This window comes from Chenopodium album, chromosome 16 (genome assembly GCF_948465745.1).
Source record: "Chenopodium album chromosome 16, dcCheAlbu1.1, whole genome shotgun sequence".
In the NCBI taxonomy this organism is placed as follows: Eukaryota; Viridiplantae; Streptophyta; class Magnoliopsida; order Caryophyllales; family Amaranthaceae; genus Chenopodium; species Chenopodium album.
In genome coordinates, this window is record NC_137849.1 from 31,402,242 (window position 1) to 31,423,117 (window position 20,876).

The window sequence follows — 20,876 nt, forward strand, 5'->3', positions numbered from 1 at the left end:
ATATAATTACTCGCGTTTAGGTCGGGCTTAGCTAACCCCTAAGCATCGGACCATTTTCGGGGGTCGAGTTACGGGTGGACTTCTTTCGCCCAAAAATAGTGAATTTTGGGTGGAAAAGGTGTTCAGGAAATGGTTTTACCTTTTTAGGGCTGTGTTTTTAGCCAACAACCAGAAATGCCTTTTTCGAGAGATTTTTCGTTTTGACGAAAAATTTTAAGTCTTTCTAACCTTGAATCTTAATGGCATATTTATGGTGGTTATGTGTTTGGTTCTTTCCTTAATTTATATGCAATTTTAAACCTTTTTAAGCATGGTTACTTGGTAGTAATTGGTGCTTGAAAGTTTGGTTTTTATTTTCACATAATTGCAAATCCATTGCATTAAGTGTGAAAAATTTGTTCTTTGATGCTTCTAAGTACTAAAGATTCAATCTTTAATTGTTTTAAGTGATTGAAACTTTGAGTTACTAAATACCATGAATTTTTGGGTTGAACTTTTGATTTAATCATGTATTAAGTTGATTGGAATCATAAAGTTTGAATCTTGTGATAGAAATTTCATTTATCTTCATATTGGAAGATATAATTTTTCAAGGATTCACAAGTTAAAGTTGGAATCTTTATTTGAATATTTGTGTTCATATTTCCAACTCCCTTTTATTTTGTCAAAATCTCATGATTAATTTAAATTAATTAAATTAATAGTGATTTATTGCCCTTATTTATTTATTGCACCAAGTTAAACCAATTTTATTAAAGAATGATTCTTGGAAATATTTTTGGTCATATGCACCTTAATGAATTTTTTAATTTAAGTTGGACTTGTTTAATTTTTTCATTTTTCTCATTGAATTAGTTCTAAAATTAATTTAGAATTAATTATATGTTACGCAAAAACTCAGATTTTAAATCCCGAGAGTATGGCACGCAAACCAAGGCAACACCCCTTCGGCTAGCCGGGCTGCTGTGCAGCCCGCATGTGGCTGCCAAGGTTGGTGATGCTTGGTGCGCGCCACACCCTAGCAGCGTGGCTAGTGCGCCCAGCCACAGCAGTAGCACAACAGCACCAGCCAGGCAGCAGCGTGCTGCGGCTGTGCTGTGTGCGTGCATACTACTGCCATAGTGCAGCATGTGCGTGCTGCTGTGTTGCGTGGAGTGCGAGCTTGAGCGGGTGTGTGCGATGCTTGGCGCTTGGTGCGAAGGGGCAAGCAGCCTTAGTGCATGTGCCTAGCACCAGGTAACCCGTAGCAAACGCTACTAGGCTCGGCCTAATTAGTGCTACGTGGGGTGGTGGAGGCACAAGCACCAAGCCGCATAGTCCGGGGTTGCTAGACGACCTTGGCTTGCATATGGCACGCGCCTAGTGCGTGAGCCACTTGAGTGCGGTTGGGTTCATGTTTGCTCATTTTGCTGTTTTAATTAATTTTAATTAATTATTTTGGTTTTAATTATTTAAATTTTGGAGGCTAGGCCTCGGTTTTTTGAGCGGTATTTGCAAAATTTAATTTTGGCAAATATTTGGGTTTACCGGCTTAATTAATTGGATTAATTAAGAAGGATGTGGAATTTAGTGGGAGCTTCAATGATTAATTGTGCTAAATTACATAATCAATTAAACAACTTTAACTAGTTTTAATTAGGCATGTTAATTGGATTAACGGCCTAAATTAGTTACTAGTTTATGCATGTTTTAGGCATTGTTACTTGTTTTATCGTTGTAAAATGCATGGGCCATTCACAAATAGTGAATGGATGAATGGAATGTATATTCTCTCACAGGTTTTATAAAATGGCAACTAGTGGGGCCCGATTAGGATAGAAAATACGGACTGCGATCCGTGATGTATTTTTGTAAATCTAAATACGGTCTGCGAACCGTTGAGTTTTTGTACCTTAATATTTAGATTAGTCCTAATCGTAGATACTAGTATTTGCATATTTATGGTCATATCTTGAAGATGGAGGTTCTTGGAAGATGAAGCCATGAAGTTGCAAAAGCCGTCCCTTGGAGACTTGAAGACTCAAGGGGTCATGCTAGTTGCCAAATGCATCTTTATTTATGTTTTCGATATATATTTATGAGTATTTGTATATAAATTATATGTTAGATGCATGTTTAGGATTTCGAATGTTGTGATGATTAATTAAGTTCACTTAAATCAACCAATATAGAAACCCTAGGTCCCTAAAATATTGAATGAAATTGCCATTTCAAAACAACACTTATCGACCTATTGAGAGTAGTGATGGGTTACGCCAAAGCGAGGCATCACTATTACTCCTTAGGATACGTAAGGCATACCGGGTATGCAAGTTGGTTTTGGTTAAACTCAACGATATGAGTGATGGAGTCCTAACATGTCGTGGCAAAGTGGACAACTTGTTGAGAGAGCATTAGATGTGACGATTTATTCAACCAAGAGTGGCTTGGAGCCATTAGCAAAGCGTTGCTTACCTTAGGAGATTGAGTGTTAAGACAAGCCAAAGCATGCTTAACTACTCTTTGTTTATTTGGATCTTGGAATCGACTTATTCTCACCAAAATGGGGACAATTTTAATGTGTGAATAAGACATTTAAATAAGTTTGATTAAAATGCATGATTTCAATCTTATTTAAATATTATGAATGGTTTTTCATTTCAAATTCTTTCAATTATAGAATCATGTCTTCAAATAACTCAAACAACCAATTCTCGTTACGCTCAATTCTCGACAAGGAGAAGTTAAGTGGGCCAAATTTTCTTGATTGGCAAAGGAACTTGCGTATAGCTCTCATGCAAGAGCAAAAGGAATATGTCCTTGATGAGGAAATGCCCGAGACTCCCAATGAGGAGGTGACTCAGGCTGCCCTAAACCGATGGCAAATTGCTAATCGGGATGTCAAATGCATCATGTTGGCCATAATGTCTCCCGAGCTTCAAAAGACTTTCTTTGAAAAGGAGACAGCTTTTGAGATCATTTATGAGCTGCAGAATATGTTCCAAGAGCAGGCCCAAACTGAAAGGTTTGAAACCTACAGGCAGATCCTTGAGAGCAAGCTCAAGAAAGGAGAGCAAGTCAGCCCACATGTACTCAAAATGATAGGATTGTTTGAGAACATGGGAAGGCTTGATGCGGGGTATTCAACTGAGATGGAAATTGACATCATTCTCCACTCGCTGCACAAAGGCTATGATTAGTTCAAGATGAACTATAATATGCACAACATGAAGAAAACACTCATTGAGCTTTATGGTATGTTGAAGCAAGCCGAGCAAACGCTCAAGGATGAAAGGAAGCATGATATGCTCATGATAAAAAAGGGCAAGCCGTTCAAATTCTCAGGCAAGAAGAAGAAAGGCTTTAAGGGGAAGGGTAAGAAGAAGACCTTTCCACCTAAGTCTAAAGCTACCAAGGATAACAAGGAGAAGAAGGTAGCGTCTTCTAAATCTGATTCCGAATGCTTCTATTGCAAGAAGAAGGGACATTGGAAGAGAGATTGCCTCAAGTTCAAGGAAGATAAGAAGAACAAAACCGTTGCTTCTAGATCAGGTATATTCGTTATAAAATTAAACTTCACTAGCTCAACATCATGGGTATTAGATAACAGATGTGGCTCACACCTTTGTTCCAATTCTTAGGGACTAAGGAACACTAGGAAGCTAGCGAAGGGAGAGGTTGAACTCCGGGTCGGCAATAGAGCCAGAATTGCAGCCGTATCCGTAGGAACTCTCAGTTTGTCTTTGCCCTCTGGGCTTGTTTTGGAACTTGAAAACTGTTATTATGTTCCCAACATTACTAAAAACATCATTTCAATTTCGGCGTTGGACGCCAAGGGTTTTGAATTTCGAGTGAAGGATAATGAATGTTCGTTTTATCTCGATAATGTTTTATATGGTATTGCAAATGGTCTTTATGTGCTTTCTTTAGACAAACAAGTTTATAATGTGAATAATACCGCCAAAAGGGCTAAGACCACGGAGTCAAATCAAACGTACTTGTGGCATTGTCGTCTTGGCCACATTAACATCAAACGCATCAAGAAACTTCTACAGGAAGGTGTTCTTGACTCTTTCGATTTGCAATCAATTGAGAATTGCAAAGGATGTTTATTAAGCAAGATGATTAAGCAGCCATTCTCCAAGTTGGGAGAAAGGGCAGGAGACTTGTTGGGTCTAATACACACCGATGTATGTGGACCAATGAGCTCCGCCACAAGGAACGAACATCGATATTTTATCACCTTCACAGACGACTATAGTAGATATGGCTATGTCTACCTCATGTCGCACAAATCTGAATCGTTTTTTAAAGTTCAAAGAATTTTAGAGTGAAGTTGAAAATCAGCTTGGCAAGAAAATCAAAGCCCTTCGATCGGATGGAGGTGGTGAATACTTGAGCCAAGTATTCGATGACCATCTGAAGGAAAAGGGTATACTTTTAGAATTGACACCTCCAGGAACTCCACAATGGAATGGAGTATCCGAAAGGAGAAATCGAACCTTGTTAGACATGGTACGATCTACAATGGGTCTCAGTGATCTTCCTATCTCTTTCTGGGGACACACACTTCTAACTGCGGCACTAACGCTGAACCGTGCTCCATCAAAAGCCGTAAAAAAAAACTCCATATGAGTTATGGACGAAGAAACCTCCTAAGTTGTCTTTTCTAAAGATATGGGGATGCGAAGCATAAAGATATGGGGATGCGAAGCATATGTCAAGAAATTGATTTCTGACAAACTTCATCCCAAATCTGACAAGGTTTACTTTGTGGGCTACCCAAAAGAAACCCTTTTGCTGGTAGGAAAGGTCTTAGACAGGGAGACTCTCAACTTCAAAAGGAGGATTTGGAGGCTATGTCGGGTATTACTTCTACAATAAATCCGAGAACAAAGTGTTTGTTGCTCGAGATGGTGTCTTTTTAGAGAAGGAGCACCTTTCGAAAATGACAAGTGGGAGGAAAATCGAACTCGATGAAGTTCGAGAGAATGAGCAACAAAATCAGATTGACAGTCAAAGTGCTCAAACAACATCTATTGACGCTGGTCAAAATGGTCAAAATGTGCAAAGTCAAACCGATAATGAAAATACTCAGTCCGTTACCCTACGTAGGTCTAGAGGCCGAGATCTCAACCTGATAGATATCTTAGTATAGTATTAACCGAGAATCAGGACATCCTGATTATGGATGGAGATGAACCGGCAACCTACAAGCAAGCGATGGCAAGCACCGACTCTGCTAAATGGCAAGAGGCCATGAGATCTGAAATGGATTCCATGTTTGAAAATCAAGTCTGGGACTTGATTGACTTACCCGAGGGTTACACACCTATCGGATGTAAGTGGATTTTCAAATTGAAAACCAACAAAGATGGAAATGTATTCATTTACAAAATTTGATTGGTAGCAAAAGGTTACAGGAAAGTTCATGGTATTAATTACGATGAAACCTTTTCTCCAGTCGCAATGCTTAAATCCGTTCGGATCCTCCTAGCAATTGCTGCATATTACAACTATGAAATATGGAAGACGGACGTCAAAACCGCCTTCCTCAATGGTATTTCGGAAGAAACTGTGTATATGACACAGCCTGAAGGTTTTGTCGACCAAAACAATGATGGGAAAGTTTGTAAGCTTAAAAAGTCCATTTATGGGCTAAAGCAAGCTAGCAGGAGTTGCGATTCGATGAAGCCATCAGTAAGTTTGGTTTTATCAAGAATCCAGATGAATCTTGTGTTTGTAAGAAGGTCAGTGGGACTGACATCGCCTTCCTAGTCTTATATGTCGATGACATATTGTTCATTGGAAACAGCATCATGTTGTTAGAATCTGTAAAGGCCTGGCTCGGAAAGTGTTTTTCAATGAAAGACTTGGGAGAGGCTCAATACATATTAGGCATCAAAATCTATAGGGATAGATCGAAAAGGATGATTGGATTGAGCCAAAGTACTTATATTGATAAGCTACTAGCTTGATTCGACATGGAGGAGGCCAAGAGAGGTCACCTACCCATGTCACATGGCATAACCCTAAGCAAGACGCAGTGTTCACAGACACCTGATGAGCGGGAAAGGATGATCAAATTCCATATGCTTTGGTAATTGGATCGATCATGTATGCCATGATATGTACTAGGCCTGATGTATCGTATGCCTTGAGTGCTACGAGCCGTTACCAATCAGACCCAGGAGAGGCTCATTGGATTGCGGCCAAGAATATCCTAAAGTACCTGAAAAGGAACAAGGATAAATTCCTTGTGTATGGTGGTTCAGAGGAATTAGTTGTTGAAGGTTATACCGACGTAAGCTTCCAGACAAACAGAGACGATTTTAAATCGCAATCTGGATATGTGTTCTGTCTTAATGGAGGAGCGTTTGGTTGGAAGAGTGTGAAGTAGAGCACAACTGTAGATTCTACAACTGAAGCCGAATACTTGGCAGCTGCTGAAGCGGCTAAGGAGGCTGTTTGGATTCGTAAGTTCATTGGTGACTTGATGTTGTACCCTCCATCAAGGGTCCAATAGCCCTCTATTGTGACAACAATGGAGCTATTGCTCAGGCCAGAGAGCCAAGGGAACATCAGAAGGTCAAACATGTCAAGCGGCGTTTTCACATGATTCGAGAATGGAAATCAAAAGGTGAAATCAGAATTTGTAAAGTTGGAACAGATGATAATGTAGCCGATCCACTTACTAAACCTTTGCCTCAAGTGAAGCACAACAAGCACGTTGAGGCAATGGGAATCAGGCACGTTGGAGACTAGTTTTGATTTTCCTGTTTAGTGTTTTAGTTAATTTTTTGAACATTTTAATGTAAGGCACTAAGAAAAACCATTCAAGTTTTGGAGTAATTTAAATTTCATGCAATTTTATTACTCTGTTTGCTATTTAATTGTGGTTTAGGATTAAATAATGAGTCCATTCGACTATAAGAATATTCAAAATAGGGTATCAAGACCAGTCTTGGTAAGGAAAGACCTATTAAGTGAACATTGAATATAATAATCGAGAATTATCCCAAATCAAGGTCATTTAAACGATGGACGATTAATGACCACTTGAGATTAGTGTGTAGTTTGATTTATAGCACCGTTTCTTGTGCTACAAGGACATGATTGTCATAAATCATTTAACAGGTATTGGTTTAGAACCATATTGGATCGACCTATGAGAATACTTTAAGAGATTAAAAAACGTCATAAGTATACTTCTCATTATGGCTATCGGAACCTATTTCCTCGACCATGAGTATTGTGAGTTCTCTTGTTTGAGTACTAATCCGCTTTGATGTTGTCAAACGTCTGCCGTAAAAGGGGATTATAACGGCAACACTCGAGCAGCTAGGTCCTCTCAGTAAGAGAAGCTACATTACAAGACTGGTAATGTCCCCCTACTAAAACAGGGAAGATGTCTTTGTTGTTTACAAGGCCTCTCGAAGAACGAGACTATAAAAATGCATGGCCGTGCTCGGATGGATTTTAGAAATAATTTGTTTATAGACAGTCGGACTCAAGATCGAGAAACACTTCTGGACATAATAAGGATGACGAATAAATCTTACCTTATAGTTCATGAAGAGACATTAAGTGACACAGGAAAAAGGCTATACACTAAATGCGCACCTGTCCGGAAGGACAAGTGGGAGATTGAAAGGAATGGTGTCCTTCGAACAAGTGTATTATTCCGATAGAGGGTTCGGAATTATTAGAAAGCTAAATATTCAGTAAGGTCAAGTGATCGGAATGCTTAGGTGGAGGCCGCTTCCGATTAGTAATATTAACGTATAATTAGTATTAAGGCTTAATCTTGACTGAATCATTCGGGTCACACCCAAGCAACTAACGAACAGACGCGACGAATTAATTCAGAAGGAATTATTAAGTCACTCGAGTAATTAATATTTAGACGACGGAAATTCGAGCTTGGAGCGTCGAATTCGAGCGTCGGAAGTCGAGTCAAAATAATAAAAGACGAGACGAGAAAATTACTAATTAATCAACAAAATTACCAAAATACCCCTAGCATCGGAATGCCCCGAGCAAACCGAGTGCTAGGGGCATATGGCCTAGCAAGGTGGCTAGCAAGCGCACCAAGCTGAGCCTATGCTGGCTGGTGCATGCTAGCGCACCACGGCTAGCTAGGCTGGCCGCAGCACGTAGCACCAAGCGCGCATGTGCTAGCAGTCATGCCACAAGGGCCAGCATGTATGACGCGCCAGCCCGCAGCAGCTAGCAGCAACATGGCGTGTTGTGCTGCGCCTTACTAGCAACAGGCCTGGCCAGCAGCCCGCACAAATGTGCGAGGCATGCTAGCAGGCCACGGCCAGCAGCCCGCACATTGGTGCATGGCTTGCTGGCAGCAAGCCTCGACCAAGCAGCCCGCACATATGTGCGTGGCCTGCCGGGCCAAAGGCATGGCAGCAGCTAAGCAGCCCACACTTGGGTGCCTTGGTGCCCAAGTGTGGGTGCCACGTGGCGCGCGTGGATTCGTTGCTTGAAGCTTGAGGTGGCCGGCTATGGGAGAGGATTGGGGAGCAAGTTTGGTCCCCCCTTTTCCAAGTGGTTCTCACCTAACCTCTCTCATGAATATGCCACTTGTTCATTTATTAGTAGCTTGATAATAAATTTTTTTTTTTGATTTAAAAATAAAATGGAAAAATCAATTATCTCACATTGATGGAACAACAAATCTCACTCTTGTTTTCCCCTATAAATAACCAAGTTGGAGTATTGGGAAAATCACTTGAGTAAGGTGTTCAAAAAGGCATTTCCATTGAGAAAACCTTTGAACACATATAATTACTCGGGTTTAGGTCGGGCTTAGCTAACCCCTAAGCGTTGGACCATTTTCAGGGGTCGAGTTGCGGGTGGACTTCCGTTGGAGGTTCTCGTGCGAGCGACACTTAGAGCTTTCGAAGTAAGAGCTCTTTTTGTGAGTGAAGCACACGTCAAAGGTATTGATCTCTTTTTTAATCTTGTTGTTTAAGTTAATTATTCTTTATGATTATATTTTATTGTGAGCGTGGTCTTGGCTCGGGTTTTCTTCTGATATGAGTCGGACTCATCGAAAACCAACAATCTGTTCGTGAAGCGAGAGAAATGTGCTTTTGCGAATAAAGAAGTAAGCTTTCTTGGACATTTTGTAGGAGGAGGCCGCATAAGAATGGATCCTAAGAAAATTCAAGCCATTAGTGATTGGCAAGCTCCGAAGAACGTCTCGGAGTTAAGATCGTTCTTGGGGTTAGCTAATTACTATCTCCACTTCATTCATCAAGGGTATTAAGAGATAGCAAGCCCCCTCACGGACTTGTTGAAGAAAGACAACAAATGGAATTGCTTAGAGAAACAACAAGGGGATTTCCTCAAGCTCAAAGAAGAAGTCATGAAGGAGCCAGTTTTAGCGCTCCCTAATATCAACAAACCATTTGAAGTAGAGATGGATGCATTCGATTATGCATTGGGTGGGGTCTTACTCCAAGAAGGCCACCAAATCGCTTATGAAAGCCGGAAGTTGAGTAATGCAGAAAGGAGGTATGCAGCACAAGAAAAAGAGCTTTTAGCAATTGTTCACTACTTGAAAGGGTGGAGACACTACTTATTAGGGGCGAAATTTATTGTTCGCATCGATAACACAACAGCTAGCTACTTCCTCACCCAATCGAAATTAACAGGGAAGCAAGCCCGGTGGCAAGAGGTACTGGCCGACTTTGATGTGGAGTTCACTTATAGAACAGGCTCAAGCAACAGAGTAGCTGATGCCCTAAGTAGGCGTGTTAATCTTGTCGCAATGTACAAGCTAGGACCAATGACCGCAAGCAGTATTGCCACATCTGTTAGAGATCAAGTTTGTGCGTACCTACCAGATGATCCGATGACAAAAACAATAATGAAGATGATTGAAGAAGAAAAGACCAAACGCTTTTGGATGGAGGATGGCCTCATCTTCACTAAAGGCACAAAAATTTTTATCCCTAAAGCAGGGGGATTAAGAAAAATGTTGTTGAATGAATGCCACGACACGATGTGGGCAGGACATCCAGGGTGGCAGAGAATTATCAATTTACTCGCGATGGGGTGCTACTGGCCAGGAATGAAGGAAGGTGTGATGAGATACACCAAAACTTGCCTGGTGTGCCAGTAGGACAGGGTTGACAGACAGAAGCCCGGGGGCTCCTAGAACCACTTCCAGTACCCACTTGACCTTGGGATAGTGTTTCAATGGACTTCATTAGCGGCCTCCCGAAGGTGGATCAGTTCTCCTTTATCATGGTGGTAATAGATAGGTTCTCTAAGTATGCCACGTTCGTACCCATGCAAAAGGCTTGTGGAGCAGAAGAAACGACATTGCTCTTCTTCAAACACATTGTAATGTATTGGGGGTTGCCAAAAAGCATAGTGAGAGACAGAGATACTAGGTTCACGAGCATATTTTGGTCTGAGCTATTCCAATTGATGGGTTCTGACCTCAACATGTCGTCAATCCACCATTCGCAATCCAATGGACAGACGGAGAGATTCAATGGACTGCTTAAAGAATATGTGCGACACTTCGTAAGCGCCAACTAGAAAGATTGGGTGAGACTTTTGGACGTAGCACAACTTTGCTTCAACGCTCAAAGGAGCTCCTCCTCCAACAAAAGCCCCTTTGAGCTGATTATAGGTCAACAACCTCGTCTCCCGCACACAGTGGCAGACTGGGAAAGTGGAAGAAGTGCTCAGGCTCGAGATTTTACAAGAGAGTGGAAGCAAAACATTGACATTGCTAAAGCCTACCTGGAACGAGCGTCTTACCGGATGAAAAAATAGGCTGATCAAAACAGAAGGCCAGTAGATTCTGCATTTGGGGACATGGTGATGATGAAGGTCCTACCAAAACAGCTGAAATTCCTCAGAGGCAGAGATCATCGCTTGATACGAAAATACGAAGGCCTCATCCGCATCACTAAAAGGATTGGGAGGAACGCGTACAAGGTTAAACCACTTGTGTGGATGCGGATCCACTCCGTCTTCCACGTTAGTCGTCTCAAACCCTATCACCCAGATCCCGAAGACAGCAACCGCAACATCAGCTACCACGCCAACATCAGAGCAAGGACAAGAGCCACCCCTACAACAGAAGACTGAAGCTGCTAGGATCTTTTAGAGTATGTTTTGTAAGTCGACGAGGACGTCGACGGCTTAAGTAGGGGACGATGTTAGAATCCAACCCCTTTCCTACGTATTCTTCTCCCCTTTTACTTGTATTTTCCTTATGTAATGTCTTTCAAGTCTTTCTTTTTACTTTCTAGGCTCTAGGTAGAATTATTGTGTTACTGTCATTTCAGTGTTCACTAGTAATTCTCAATGTATCCAATATAAAGCTATTTAAGGAGCGAATGGTTAATGAATCAAATCTCCTTACCTCATTGCTATTGTTTTAAGACTTGTGTGTTGTTTTAAGCCTTTATAGATATTGTGCTTGCCTTGTTTTAAAGCATCCCCCACCAAACCAAGAGACCCTTAAAAGACGCCTTCATCTCGTCGGTTCCGCTTGTGCCCGCTTCGAAGTATCGGCCGTCACAAGCCCCGACTCAGCACTCGTTGTTGACGAGTGCTTCCTTAAGATACCCTTTGGTCTGTGTTGCGGTGTGCTCACGAACCTCTACCGTTCTAGGCTTGTGTTCTTGTCACCAAAAGACAGGAGCGCACGGCACGATTCGGTGTCAGAACTCTCGGACCGCGACACCTATCCACCACCACACCACCACATCACCACCTTCCTACCTACCCACACCGCTGGAAAATGCAACCACTGCATTACCTGACCCTCGCCGCCTCTACCCCAACCCTCGCCGCCCCTCCCCTCCCACGCAAAAATATCCCCCAGCCCCGTAAAACCCTAGAAACCCCTCCCTATCCCCGTAAAACCGTCGCCCGTCCATCCCTGCACTCGAGATTGACCCAATTTGTCCTCTCGGGTTTTTCAAAACAATCTTATACTCATAGATGGTTCATGGCACAAAGGTAGCAAGAGAGTAGGGGTGGGATGATGTTTGGATTCCTTGTAGCCAACTAGGCAATATTTCTTAGGTAGTTGGGTGGAGAAAATTTTGGTCATTTTGTTTCGACTATGCATTCTGAAGTTATGGCTTGCCTTCTTACTTCTTAGTAACAATGGGCTTCCACCATTTCACTTTAGTCAATCACAATCTAAACTACTGTATTTACCACCTCATTTTCAAATTATTTGTATTTCTTAGGTAGTTGGGTGGAGCAAATTTTGGTCATTTTGTTTCGGCTATGCATTCTGAAGTTATGGCTTGCCTTCTTACTTCTTAGTAACAATGGGCTCCATCATTTCACTTTAGTCAATCACAATCTAAACTACTGTATTTACCACCTCATTTTCAAATTATTTGTAATGATCAGATATTTTCTACTCATACTTTATGTCAAATCGTTGCAAATAATTTGAAACAGAGGTAGTAGTTTGAAATAGATGACAACAAACTTAGACATAGAAATCATTTTTATAAACATAAAATTACATGATTGCAATTTTACTTTGAGTCACTAACTACATATACGTCATATTATACGAAGTATATATTAATTTGAGGTAGGGAACAAATACTATTTCATGTATTTGTAGAGATCATTATGGTATAGATTGATCCATCCACTCATAATCTCAACTTCTCTTTTTCGTTGGTGAACCAACCATTCTGGATCATCTTTCTTTGCAGAAAATATGTTCAAGCAATGAGATCCTGTTATATAATCAATTAGTAAAAAAATATAACAAACATTTAATTAATTAATGAACAAAGTTAATTAATTTAGAGTGAACGATTTATTATTACTATAATAATTATTAACCTTTTGTTGTATAAATGGCAACGATGCTATCGGACAAGTTGTGCAGCACCCTATAGATCAACGTACATACATAAAAGGTAAGAAAAACAAAACCGTATAAAAATAAGATAGTGAGTTATCGTTCAATAGTACAAGTGAAATACATGCAAGCTACAAGGGATTATAGGCCTATAGACAACAAACGAGAGATTTTATTGTTTATAAACGATGTAGTTTGATTATATAATGTGTTAATTAGCCAACAAATAATAATATGGATTACTTTACAGTTTATAGTATACCACTCGAGTTACTCTAATGCATTGAAACAAAATGAATCTTATTCTCTCTGTTCGTTTTTGTTCTTACTTTACTTCAAAATTATGTTTAATAGGAGTATAGGATAAACAAAAAGGAACGGGTCCCAATAAGTAACTAACTGTAGATGTGGTTAATAACTTAATTGGTAAGAAAGTTACCCAGCACTACTATAAGGATCTTTGAGTCCATTCAAGAAAATAATGTTACTGCCGAATCTTTTCAGGACTAATTTCATATCCTGGTAACATTTACAAATATTGAAAATTCGTCAAAAAAAATTTGAAATTAAAAATAAATATCAATAACAATAAAAAATTGCATAATTTTTTTAGAAATATTGAACTTTGACATACATGTCCACCGTATTTAGATGTAATCCAATGAGGGCGAGGAGCAACATTGTATTTCTTTTTGCATTTTTGGATGAATTCTTGTATTTTAAATTTTTGAGGAGGAAACATAGACAATTTGCTAGTACCTCGAGTAACCGGCATCACCATCTCACTACATGTCTACAACACAGTATAATATACACATTTAATTGTAATGATGTTATATTTATTTTCATGAATAATTGTAACATACACAAGACAATTAAATTGTAATAACATCCCGTAAACAGAAATCTAGTCATTTTTGGGAAGCTCTTTCATTTGTTAATTGGCAACATAATGATGAAAAATATGTAAATAAACATCCGCACGTTATTCTTAAGAGTTAAAAAAGGCAATTAGCATTAATGAAGGCAAAAACAAATAAAAATCACAAATTCTCCAAAAAGACGGGTCTTATTATAAGACGCATTAAAGTTATCATAAAAATATTTAAAGTTACCCTTTATAGTACAAAAATTATTATTTTTCTAATAATAAATTATATCTTACAAAATTCTTATAATGTACGGAGTATTAGATTAATCATATTAGTTTTTATAGTATGTAATCATGAATTTATAAGAAATTACACATTAAAATAAAGTTTAAACCAACGACAAATTAAAAGTTACCCTTTTAGTTGTTAAAATTACCAAAAAAAAAAAAAAATAGTTAAAGTTACCCTCAAATTGACCGTCTTATAATAAAATTAACGTACACATGTCTTACACAAGACTTATTGAATGAAATATAACATTAATTACACTACTTTACGCGTGATTTTGTTATCCATTCCTAGATTAATACATAGTACCAAATCTATAACTAATACTAAAATAGCAATCGCTGACATCATCCTATCCAAAAATTTAACACATGTCATACTGTCATTAAAAAATTTCCCTCCAAAACTATAAATGATGTCATCTTTTTATAATTTTTTTTATTAAAATTTTGGTAAATTATATTATTATGTTATACATAGCCCTTAGGGCTACATATAAGCATTAAATTTACACTTGAAAATCGTAAAAAGTTAAGAAATCATAAAAATATAAACACTAATTACACTGCTTTAAGCGTATTTTTGTCATGAATTCCTAATTTAATACAATTTTCAAGAGTGTATTTAATGCTTTATATATAGCCGTTAGGGCTACATATAACATTACCCTTTTAATTAATACTCAATATTAATTTAAGACCCGAGCATGGCTCGGACATTATCTAATAAGGTATTAAATGCTTATTCATAGCCCTAAAGGATATATATAACATTACCCTTTATTTTATTTTAATAAAAAGTAGAAACATGATGAGACAAACGATCACGAATGGGCAAAATATGCACATTGACTAAACAATTTCTAAGTCAATTAAATTATATAAAAAATAATTAATAACAACATAATAAATCAATTACGTACCTGCCAATCATAACCAAGATTAGTTTCAACTGAATAATCATTAAAGTAATTAGTATTTAAACAATTGTGATGAGTTCCATTAAAATAGGCATGAACTCCTGCATAAATACGGCTAAGTATGTCAGTTCCCTTGTTTCCTTGATCAATTGCTTTGCATATTATGGATGGATTATTGTCCGTGTTACTATATTGTGCTACATCATCGTACATGTTCTCCAAGAAGTCCTTCAACGTCCTTGTTTCCTGTAATTGGCTGCATGCACCCCATAAATATCAAATCTTTAAATGTTGATCTGTCGGATCGAGCTTCCGTTTCATATTATCTAATCACTTAACTAAAATTTTAATCAGTAATAGTAAGACACGCTGGTTAATTATAAATTTTGAAAATATCGATACAATAGAAAGAATAATTTTTTTTTTTTTTTTAATTGATGTACTCTAATTGCTTTGAGTGATGAGGTAACAAACCCTCCAGTTCTATGTAAGGTTTTAATACCAATTGACATATAATAACTAACAACTAAGAAATACTTGTATTTAAGAGCTAGTTTGTAATAATAATAAAACAAACAAATACTCCATACTAGTTAAGTTTTTTTATTTTTTTATTTTTTTAATTTACACCTCGCACACTGTATGTAAAGTGTATTAATTATTTTGAAATCGAGGGAATACTACTTACCTACAAGTTTTGAACTTTTTACTAAGGTAGGAGAGACCCTTTGGCGTTGATCCAATTTTGTCGATTTCATCCCACGATGATTTGATGGTGTTATAGCAACTCTCACTAGCTTCCTGAATGATTAGTAAGTAAAACTATATGATACAATCCTTAAATTTAATTTTGGAATGAAATGTGAACATTACTAATAACTATTCTAATTAATATACTCTTAATTACCTTAAAATCATTGGTTACGACGTAATAGTAGCCGTGATTTTGTTCAATCATGTTATCGAAATATAGCACGGGAGCTGAGGCTGCTAGAGCACCAAGAGCAATATGGGGATACTTGAGTCGAAACCATGAAGCAAGCACTGAAAAATGAATAGAAAAATACTATAGTTATGGTCGACCTTATGAGGAAATGAAATTGTTTTTATATATATATACCCGATCCTAGCGGTTTGAGGTTCGAATTCTACCGAGTGGGAGTAGGGATTCTCTTACTCTCCCCTCTACTCCCAAGTGTCCAGCCCACAAATAATGGACCAAAAAGCCATGAGGATTGAAGTATGGTCAAGATCCTCATTACCGGTAAAAGAAACGGTCTATTTTATTTTATTTTTTAAAAAAACATTGAATACGAATTACTCTCATATGACTAGATGACAAAATAGTCTAATTAGGAAAAGGCTAATTAACGTCCTCGTGATGTTAGATAAGAGAACTAAAAATGAAAGTATTAAAGTACAATAAACATTAATTAAATCAATCAACGCGTGAATTTAGCTTGTGTTTCAAACTTTAAACGGAGTTGTAATACCTCGTATTTTTATACGTATTTTATTTAAAATAAGTATTTTGAGAAGTATTTAATTGAATTTAAATGTTTTATTTAAAGTATTTTATTTATTTATTTTAATAAGTTGGAAATATTTTATAAAAGGAAAGTTTATTTAATTAATTATTTTAATTAAGTTGGGGTTTAATTTAAGAAAGTTTATTTTAGTAAAGTTTTATTAGGGATGGGATTAGGAAAAATTAAAAAGGGAAAGTTTAGGGAGAAGGGTTTTAGAAAAGGGGTATAAATATCCCACATATGAGGCAAATCAAACTTTGCCCAGAGTGGAGAAAACCCAAGGTAAACTTCTCTCTCCTTTTCCTTATTTTCTTTCTATTTTTTTTCTTTCTCCTTTCTCCCCTTCCCTTTCTTTTTTTTCGGCCACCCCCACCACCACTGCCAGCCACCGGCAGCAGGCGGCCACCGGCACTGGCAGTCGGCGTGGTGGCTGCCGCCACCTTCTTCCTCTCTCTTTTTCGAATATAAAAAAAAAATTATTAACTTTTGTTTTAAAAATCAATTTAATCCTAGATCTAAATATTAATTATGGGTTTTGTGATTTGATTTTGATGTTTGATTAAAAATTATGTTAATTAATTTTCAGATTATGTTTTTAATTAAAGAGCCCCAATTTTTGAAACCCTAGGTTCTTGATTTATAAATTATTGAAGGATTATGATATATAATGGTGTAAACCTTTTATTAAAGTGTTTTAAGACTAAATTACAGCAAGATTTAATTAAAATAAAGTGCTAGAATTTTTGGTAAAGTATTAGAAATCAAGTTTCTTTAAGGAATTTTAATTATCCATTAATTGAGATTAAATTATGATGTTTTAAATATAATTTCAGCTTATTTTAAATAGATTATGAGGGGTTTTATAATAGTATATATTGCTGGAAATTTGTGTAGAGTGGGTTTTAATATTCTTTTATGATTTTAAATTGTAGGAGACTTTGAAGTGAGTGATTTCTATTAATTGTGGCGATATTAAGATCGTATTCAAGGTACGTTCGCGTACTTAGCATAATTATGTTGATGTAATAGCATGCTAAATGTGTTTGATTGATTACAAGTAGTATCATGCTAGGTTTGGAATGGAAATTATGATTCGGATGTCATTGGTGATTGGATTATGAAGCATGATTTATTTGTGATGGATTATTGAATGGAAAATAAGAGCTTGGAATATTATTTATGAACCACATTTTTATTTATGGCATGATTGAGAGCATGTTTAATTAAACTAAATGTTTAATTTGGTATGGAATATTGAAAAAAGAATTTATTTATGGTTCATATAATTTTTATTGATGCTATAAGCATGAGAAAAGGAGCTATATAAGTGTCTATGTACACGAGGAATAAATTGTATGTTGGTGGCTTAGTGCACTTAAGGTGTTTTTAACACCGAGGGATAGGATTTGTGACACTTTATGCGTTTGAGGTGTCATTGGCACCGAGGTAGAATTAAAAGGGTTCAATATTAAATATTAGGTGGTCACTAATTATTCAAGAATTAAATTGATATATTTGATTGTTTGAATAATTATTATTGATTGAATGATTATGGTTTGAGAGTCATCACCAAGTTAAATAATCGGTAAATAACGTAAAGTGAAAGAGATTACGCACCAAAACTCTTGGAACGTATATACCTTGAGTATGAACATATAGGGGGGAGTTACGATTTAACCATAACTTCTAATGGAGTACAGGACGCTGTATATTCCTTTTTATTACTATTATGTGTAGGAATTCCGCCACCTATGTGTGGTTTTTTTATGTTGGCACGGTTAGCTCCCGCGTCAGTAACCTCAATTTATTGGGGGAGGCTAGGGGGAAAACCGTTCGATGCATAATCAATGTTAAATAAATTATTTAGTGTCTAATGAGAATTTTTATTGAGTGTTGTATGCTTGAAAAACAGGTGCAACAAGGTAAGTCGTGTGTTGATAGGGAATTGTATGTTAGTGTGTTAATTACGCTTATGTACTCAGCTTTGCTGATTGTGTGTTTTGTGTGTTTGTTGGCCTTGTCTTTATCTTGGCCCTATGATGACCCATTTATAATGGAGAGTAGTGGAAATAGGTAGAGATAAGCTTTTCAGGTGTTGAAGCATATTCATGAATGGGCATGAGTGAAGAGCGTATCATGCTAGTTTCCATAAGTTTTTGATGTGTTTATCGCTTTAATTATTTACGATAATGTTATTATGCGTGACTAACAAAGAAGTTTGAATTTGGTTTGGTTTTAATAAGGGCCTATAATGGTTCCAAGTTGTAGGTTGATTTTATTTTACTTCGTCTGACTTTGGTTTGACTTTACTTTCGTTGATTTACTTTTTAAGTTGACTTGTTTTGAAAGGGTTTGAAATTAGTCTTCCGCTGTGTGTCTTTGATAGTTGGCTTAACCGTTATCACGGTGGCGGTAATATCTTAGATATTCCTAATTAAAGTTTTAAACAGGTATTTTAAAAGAAAGGAATTTCTAGGGTGTTACAAGAGTACTATTTTAGTTTATGTATTACTTAATTATCTAACGCCTCAGAGTGCTTGTTAGCAAGATTCTTAATTGAAATTGAGAAGCGTTATAAGAAAAAATTGGCTCGGTCATTATATAATAATTAAAAAAAAAAAAAAAAGTTGGACTCACTTCCACCGTAAGAACCTCCAACAACAATAACCGGGGAATAAGTTGCATTTAGTCTTTTCTTCAAAAACAAAATAATTTCAGCAAAATCAGCAAGAGCCTGGGCAGAATTGAAATACCCACGAACGGTTGTATTTTTTATGATTTCTTCCATTGACATTCCAAATGGCCTTGACTCCCCATAATATCGATGCTTCACATCACCAAAAAAACAATTATAATTAAAATTATATCACTTCGTTAGATAAAGATAATATATACAATTACTTTGTATAAAATAGCTACGAATACCGAGTAGTTTTAGAAAAACTTTATACTCGGAGATAATAACGTCTCATAATTATCTTACTCGTAAAAAATACTTATGTTAAGTTAAATTAATTGTTCATTAAGCTAAGTTAAAAATATGTAATTGAACTGAATTGAATTGAAATTAAGCTGAACAAAACTTAAATTATTTTTGCTGAACTAAATCAATTTATTAAACTGAAATTATTTTTACGGATAAAAGCTTATTTTTACTAATTCTCTATAAACATATGACTATATCTAACTAAAAGATATTAATCATTGGTCATTGCGACCCCTTCTCCCCAAAGAAACACTCATTGACTTAATTAACATACTTACCTCAATAATTACCACAAGAGCCTTAAATTTTGCAGCATAATCTGGAAGAATTAACCAATTAATTTCATCGTCAAACATTGGCTCTTCATCTCCAAAATGCACAAATATAGGATAAATATCCTTTGCTCCTCCCCAATGTTTGGAATACATCATATACTTTTGTTTAAATGTCACATAACTTTCTTGCTGATAATTGAAATGATCTAGTGTTTGAGGATAATACAAGACTTTCAAATCTTTGTGTATGGAAATTATAGTAGTACTAAAGGTGCTATCCATATCTTGTTTTTGCCGGATTTTTCGCCGGACTCCACCAAGCCATGGCCTTGCCGGAGTTGATACAATAGTAGAAAAGAAGAAAAAGAGAAACCATATTGAAAATTTGAACAACTTTCCTAGAGAAATCATTTCTAAGAGATTTATCAAGGTTATACACAAAATGCTTCCTATAATATTGTATTTATATTTGTGAAATGTGAATAAAGTATTACTCGTGTGGAAAATAATGGTTCAACTTTGAACATCTTACTTTGGTTTTCAAGAATAAATAAAACTGACTAATTTCTACCCTTTAATCATACGTTACTAAGTGGATGGACAACTATAAAAATTGATGAAATTTATAATTAATTGATGAAATTTATGCAACAAACTCATGCAATTTCATTGCTTTTTTAATTTGGTTATTTGAGTAGTAAGTGGTTTAGTCTTTATAAGGTGATGTACACGTAAAAAGAAGCCATAAAAATGGTCCACTACCATGTTTTCCCATTGAACATGCACTATTATCTCCTCTTTTGCATCTTTTTTTTGTGAATTTTGATTGGAAAATGACATTATGCTTTTTACTAAAGTATAATTATTGAAAAAGTTGAAGACTTTTATTTGTAATAATGTTCTTTCAAACTAATAACAATTCATGGGTTATAAAATGGTGGAACACGAACGTCACATGTTGGCGATATTAGTGACTAGAACTTGGAAGGATGGTCAAATATACAGTGACATAATTACATAAGGCGTTAGAATATTTATCAAGTCTTAAAGGCTCCCATTAATCAAGATTGTGTTCTTTTGGTCAAGCTATCTTTAGTATGTTTAGGCTAAAATCAGACCATTGGATTCGACAAACTTCTACAGAACAACAA

At 36.7% G+C, this 20,876-nt stretch overlaps 1 protein-coding gene across 1 annotated transcript; it reads right to left on the reverse strand.

Moving 5' to 3' along the window:
- Positions 1–12,475: 12,475 nt before the first annotated feature.
- On the reverse strand, positions 12,476–20,372 carry LOC145585110 (uncharacterized). The gene is made up of 9 exons (XM_081641847.1): positions 19,729–20,372; positions 19,102–19,291; positions 15,843–15,979; positions 15,624–15,736; positions 14,939–15,191; positions 13,491–13,649; positions 13,296–13,375; positions 12,838–12,887; positions 12,476–12,728 (listed from the first exon to the last, which is right to left on the reverse strand). Exons 1-9 carry the CDS (start codon positions 20,134–20,136, stop codon positions 12,592–12,594), a joined length of 1,527 nt encoding a protein of 508 aa, XP_081497973.1. The 5' UTR covers positions 20,137–20,372; the 3' UTR covers positions 12,476–12,591.
- Positions 20,373–20,876: the final 504 nt, after the last annotated feature.

What these genes read in the sequence shown, in the direction of transcription:
- LOC145585110 (XM_081641847.1), bottom strand. Translation starts at nt 20,136, where the DNA reads ATGATTTCTCTAGGAAAGTTGTTCAAATTTTCAATATGGTTTCTCTTT. An exon ending in TCGTAACCAATGATTTTAAG is followed by an intron (nt 15,737 to 15,842) that starts GTAATTAAGAGT and finishes CTAATCATTCAG; the next exon opens with GAAGCTAGTGAGAGTTGCTA. An exon ending in ATCTTGGTTATGATTGGCAG is followed by an intron (nt 13,650 to 14,938) that starts GTACGTAATTGA and finishes ACTGTGTTGTAG; the next exon opens with ACATGTAGTGAGATGGTGAT.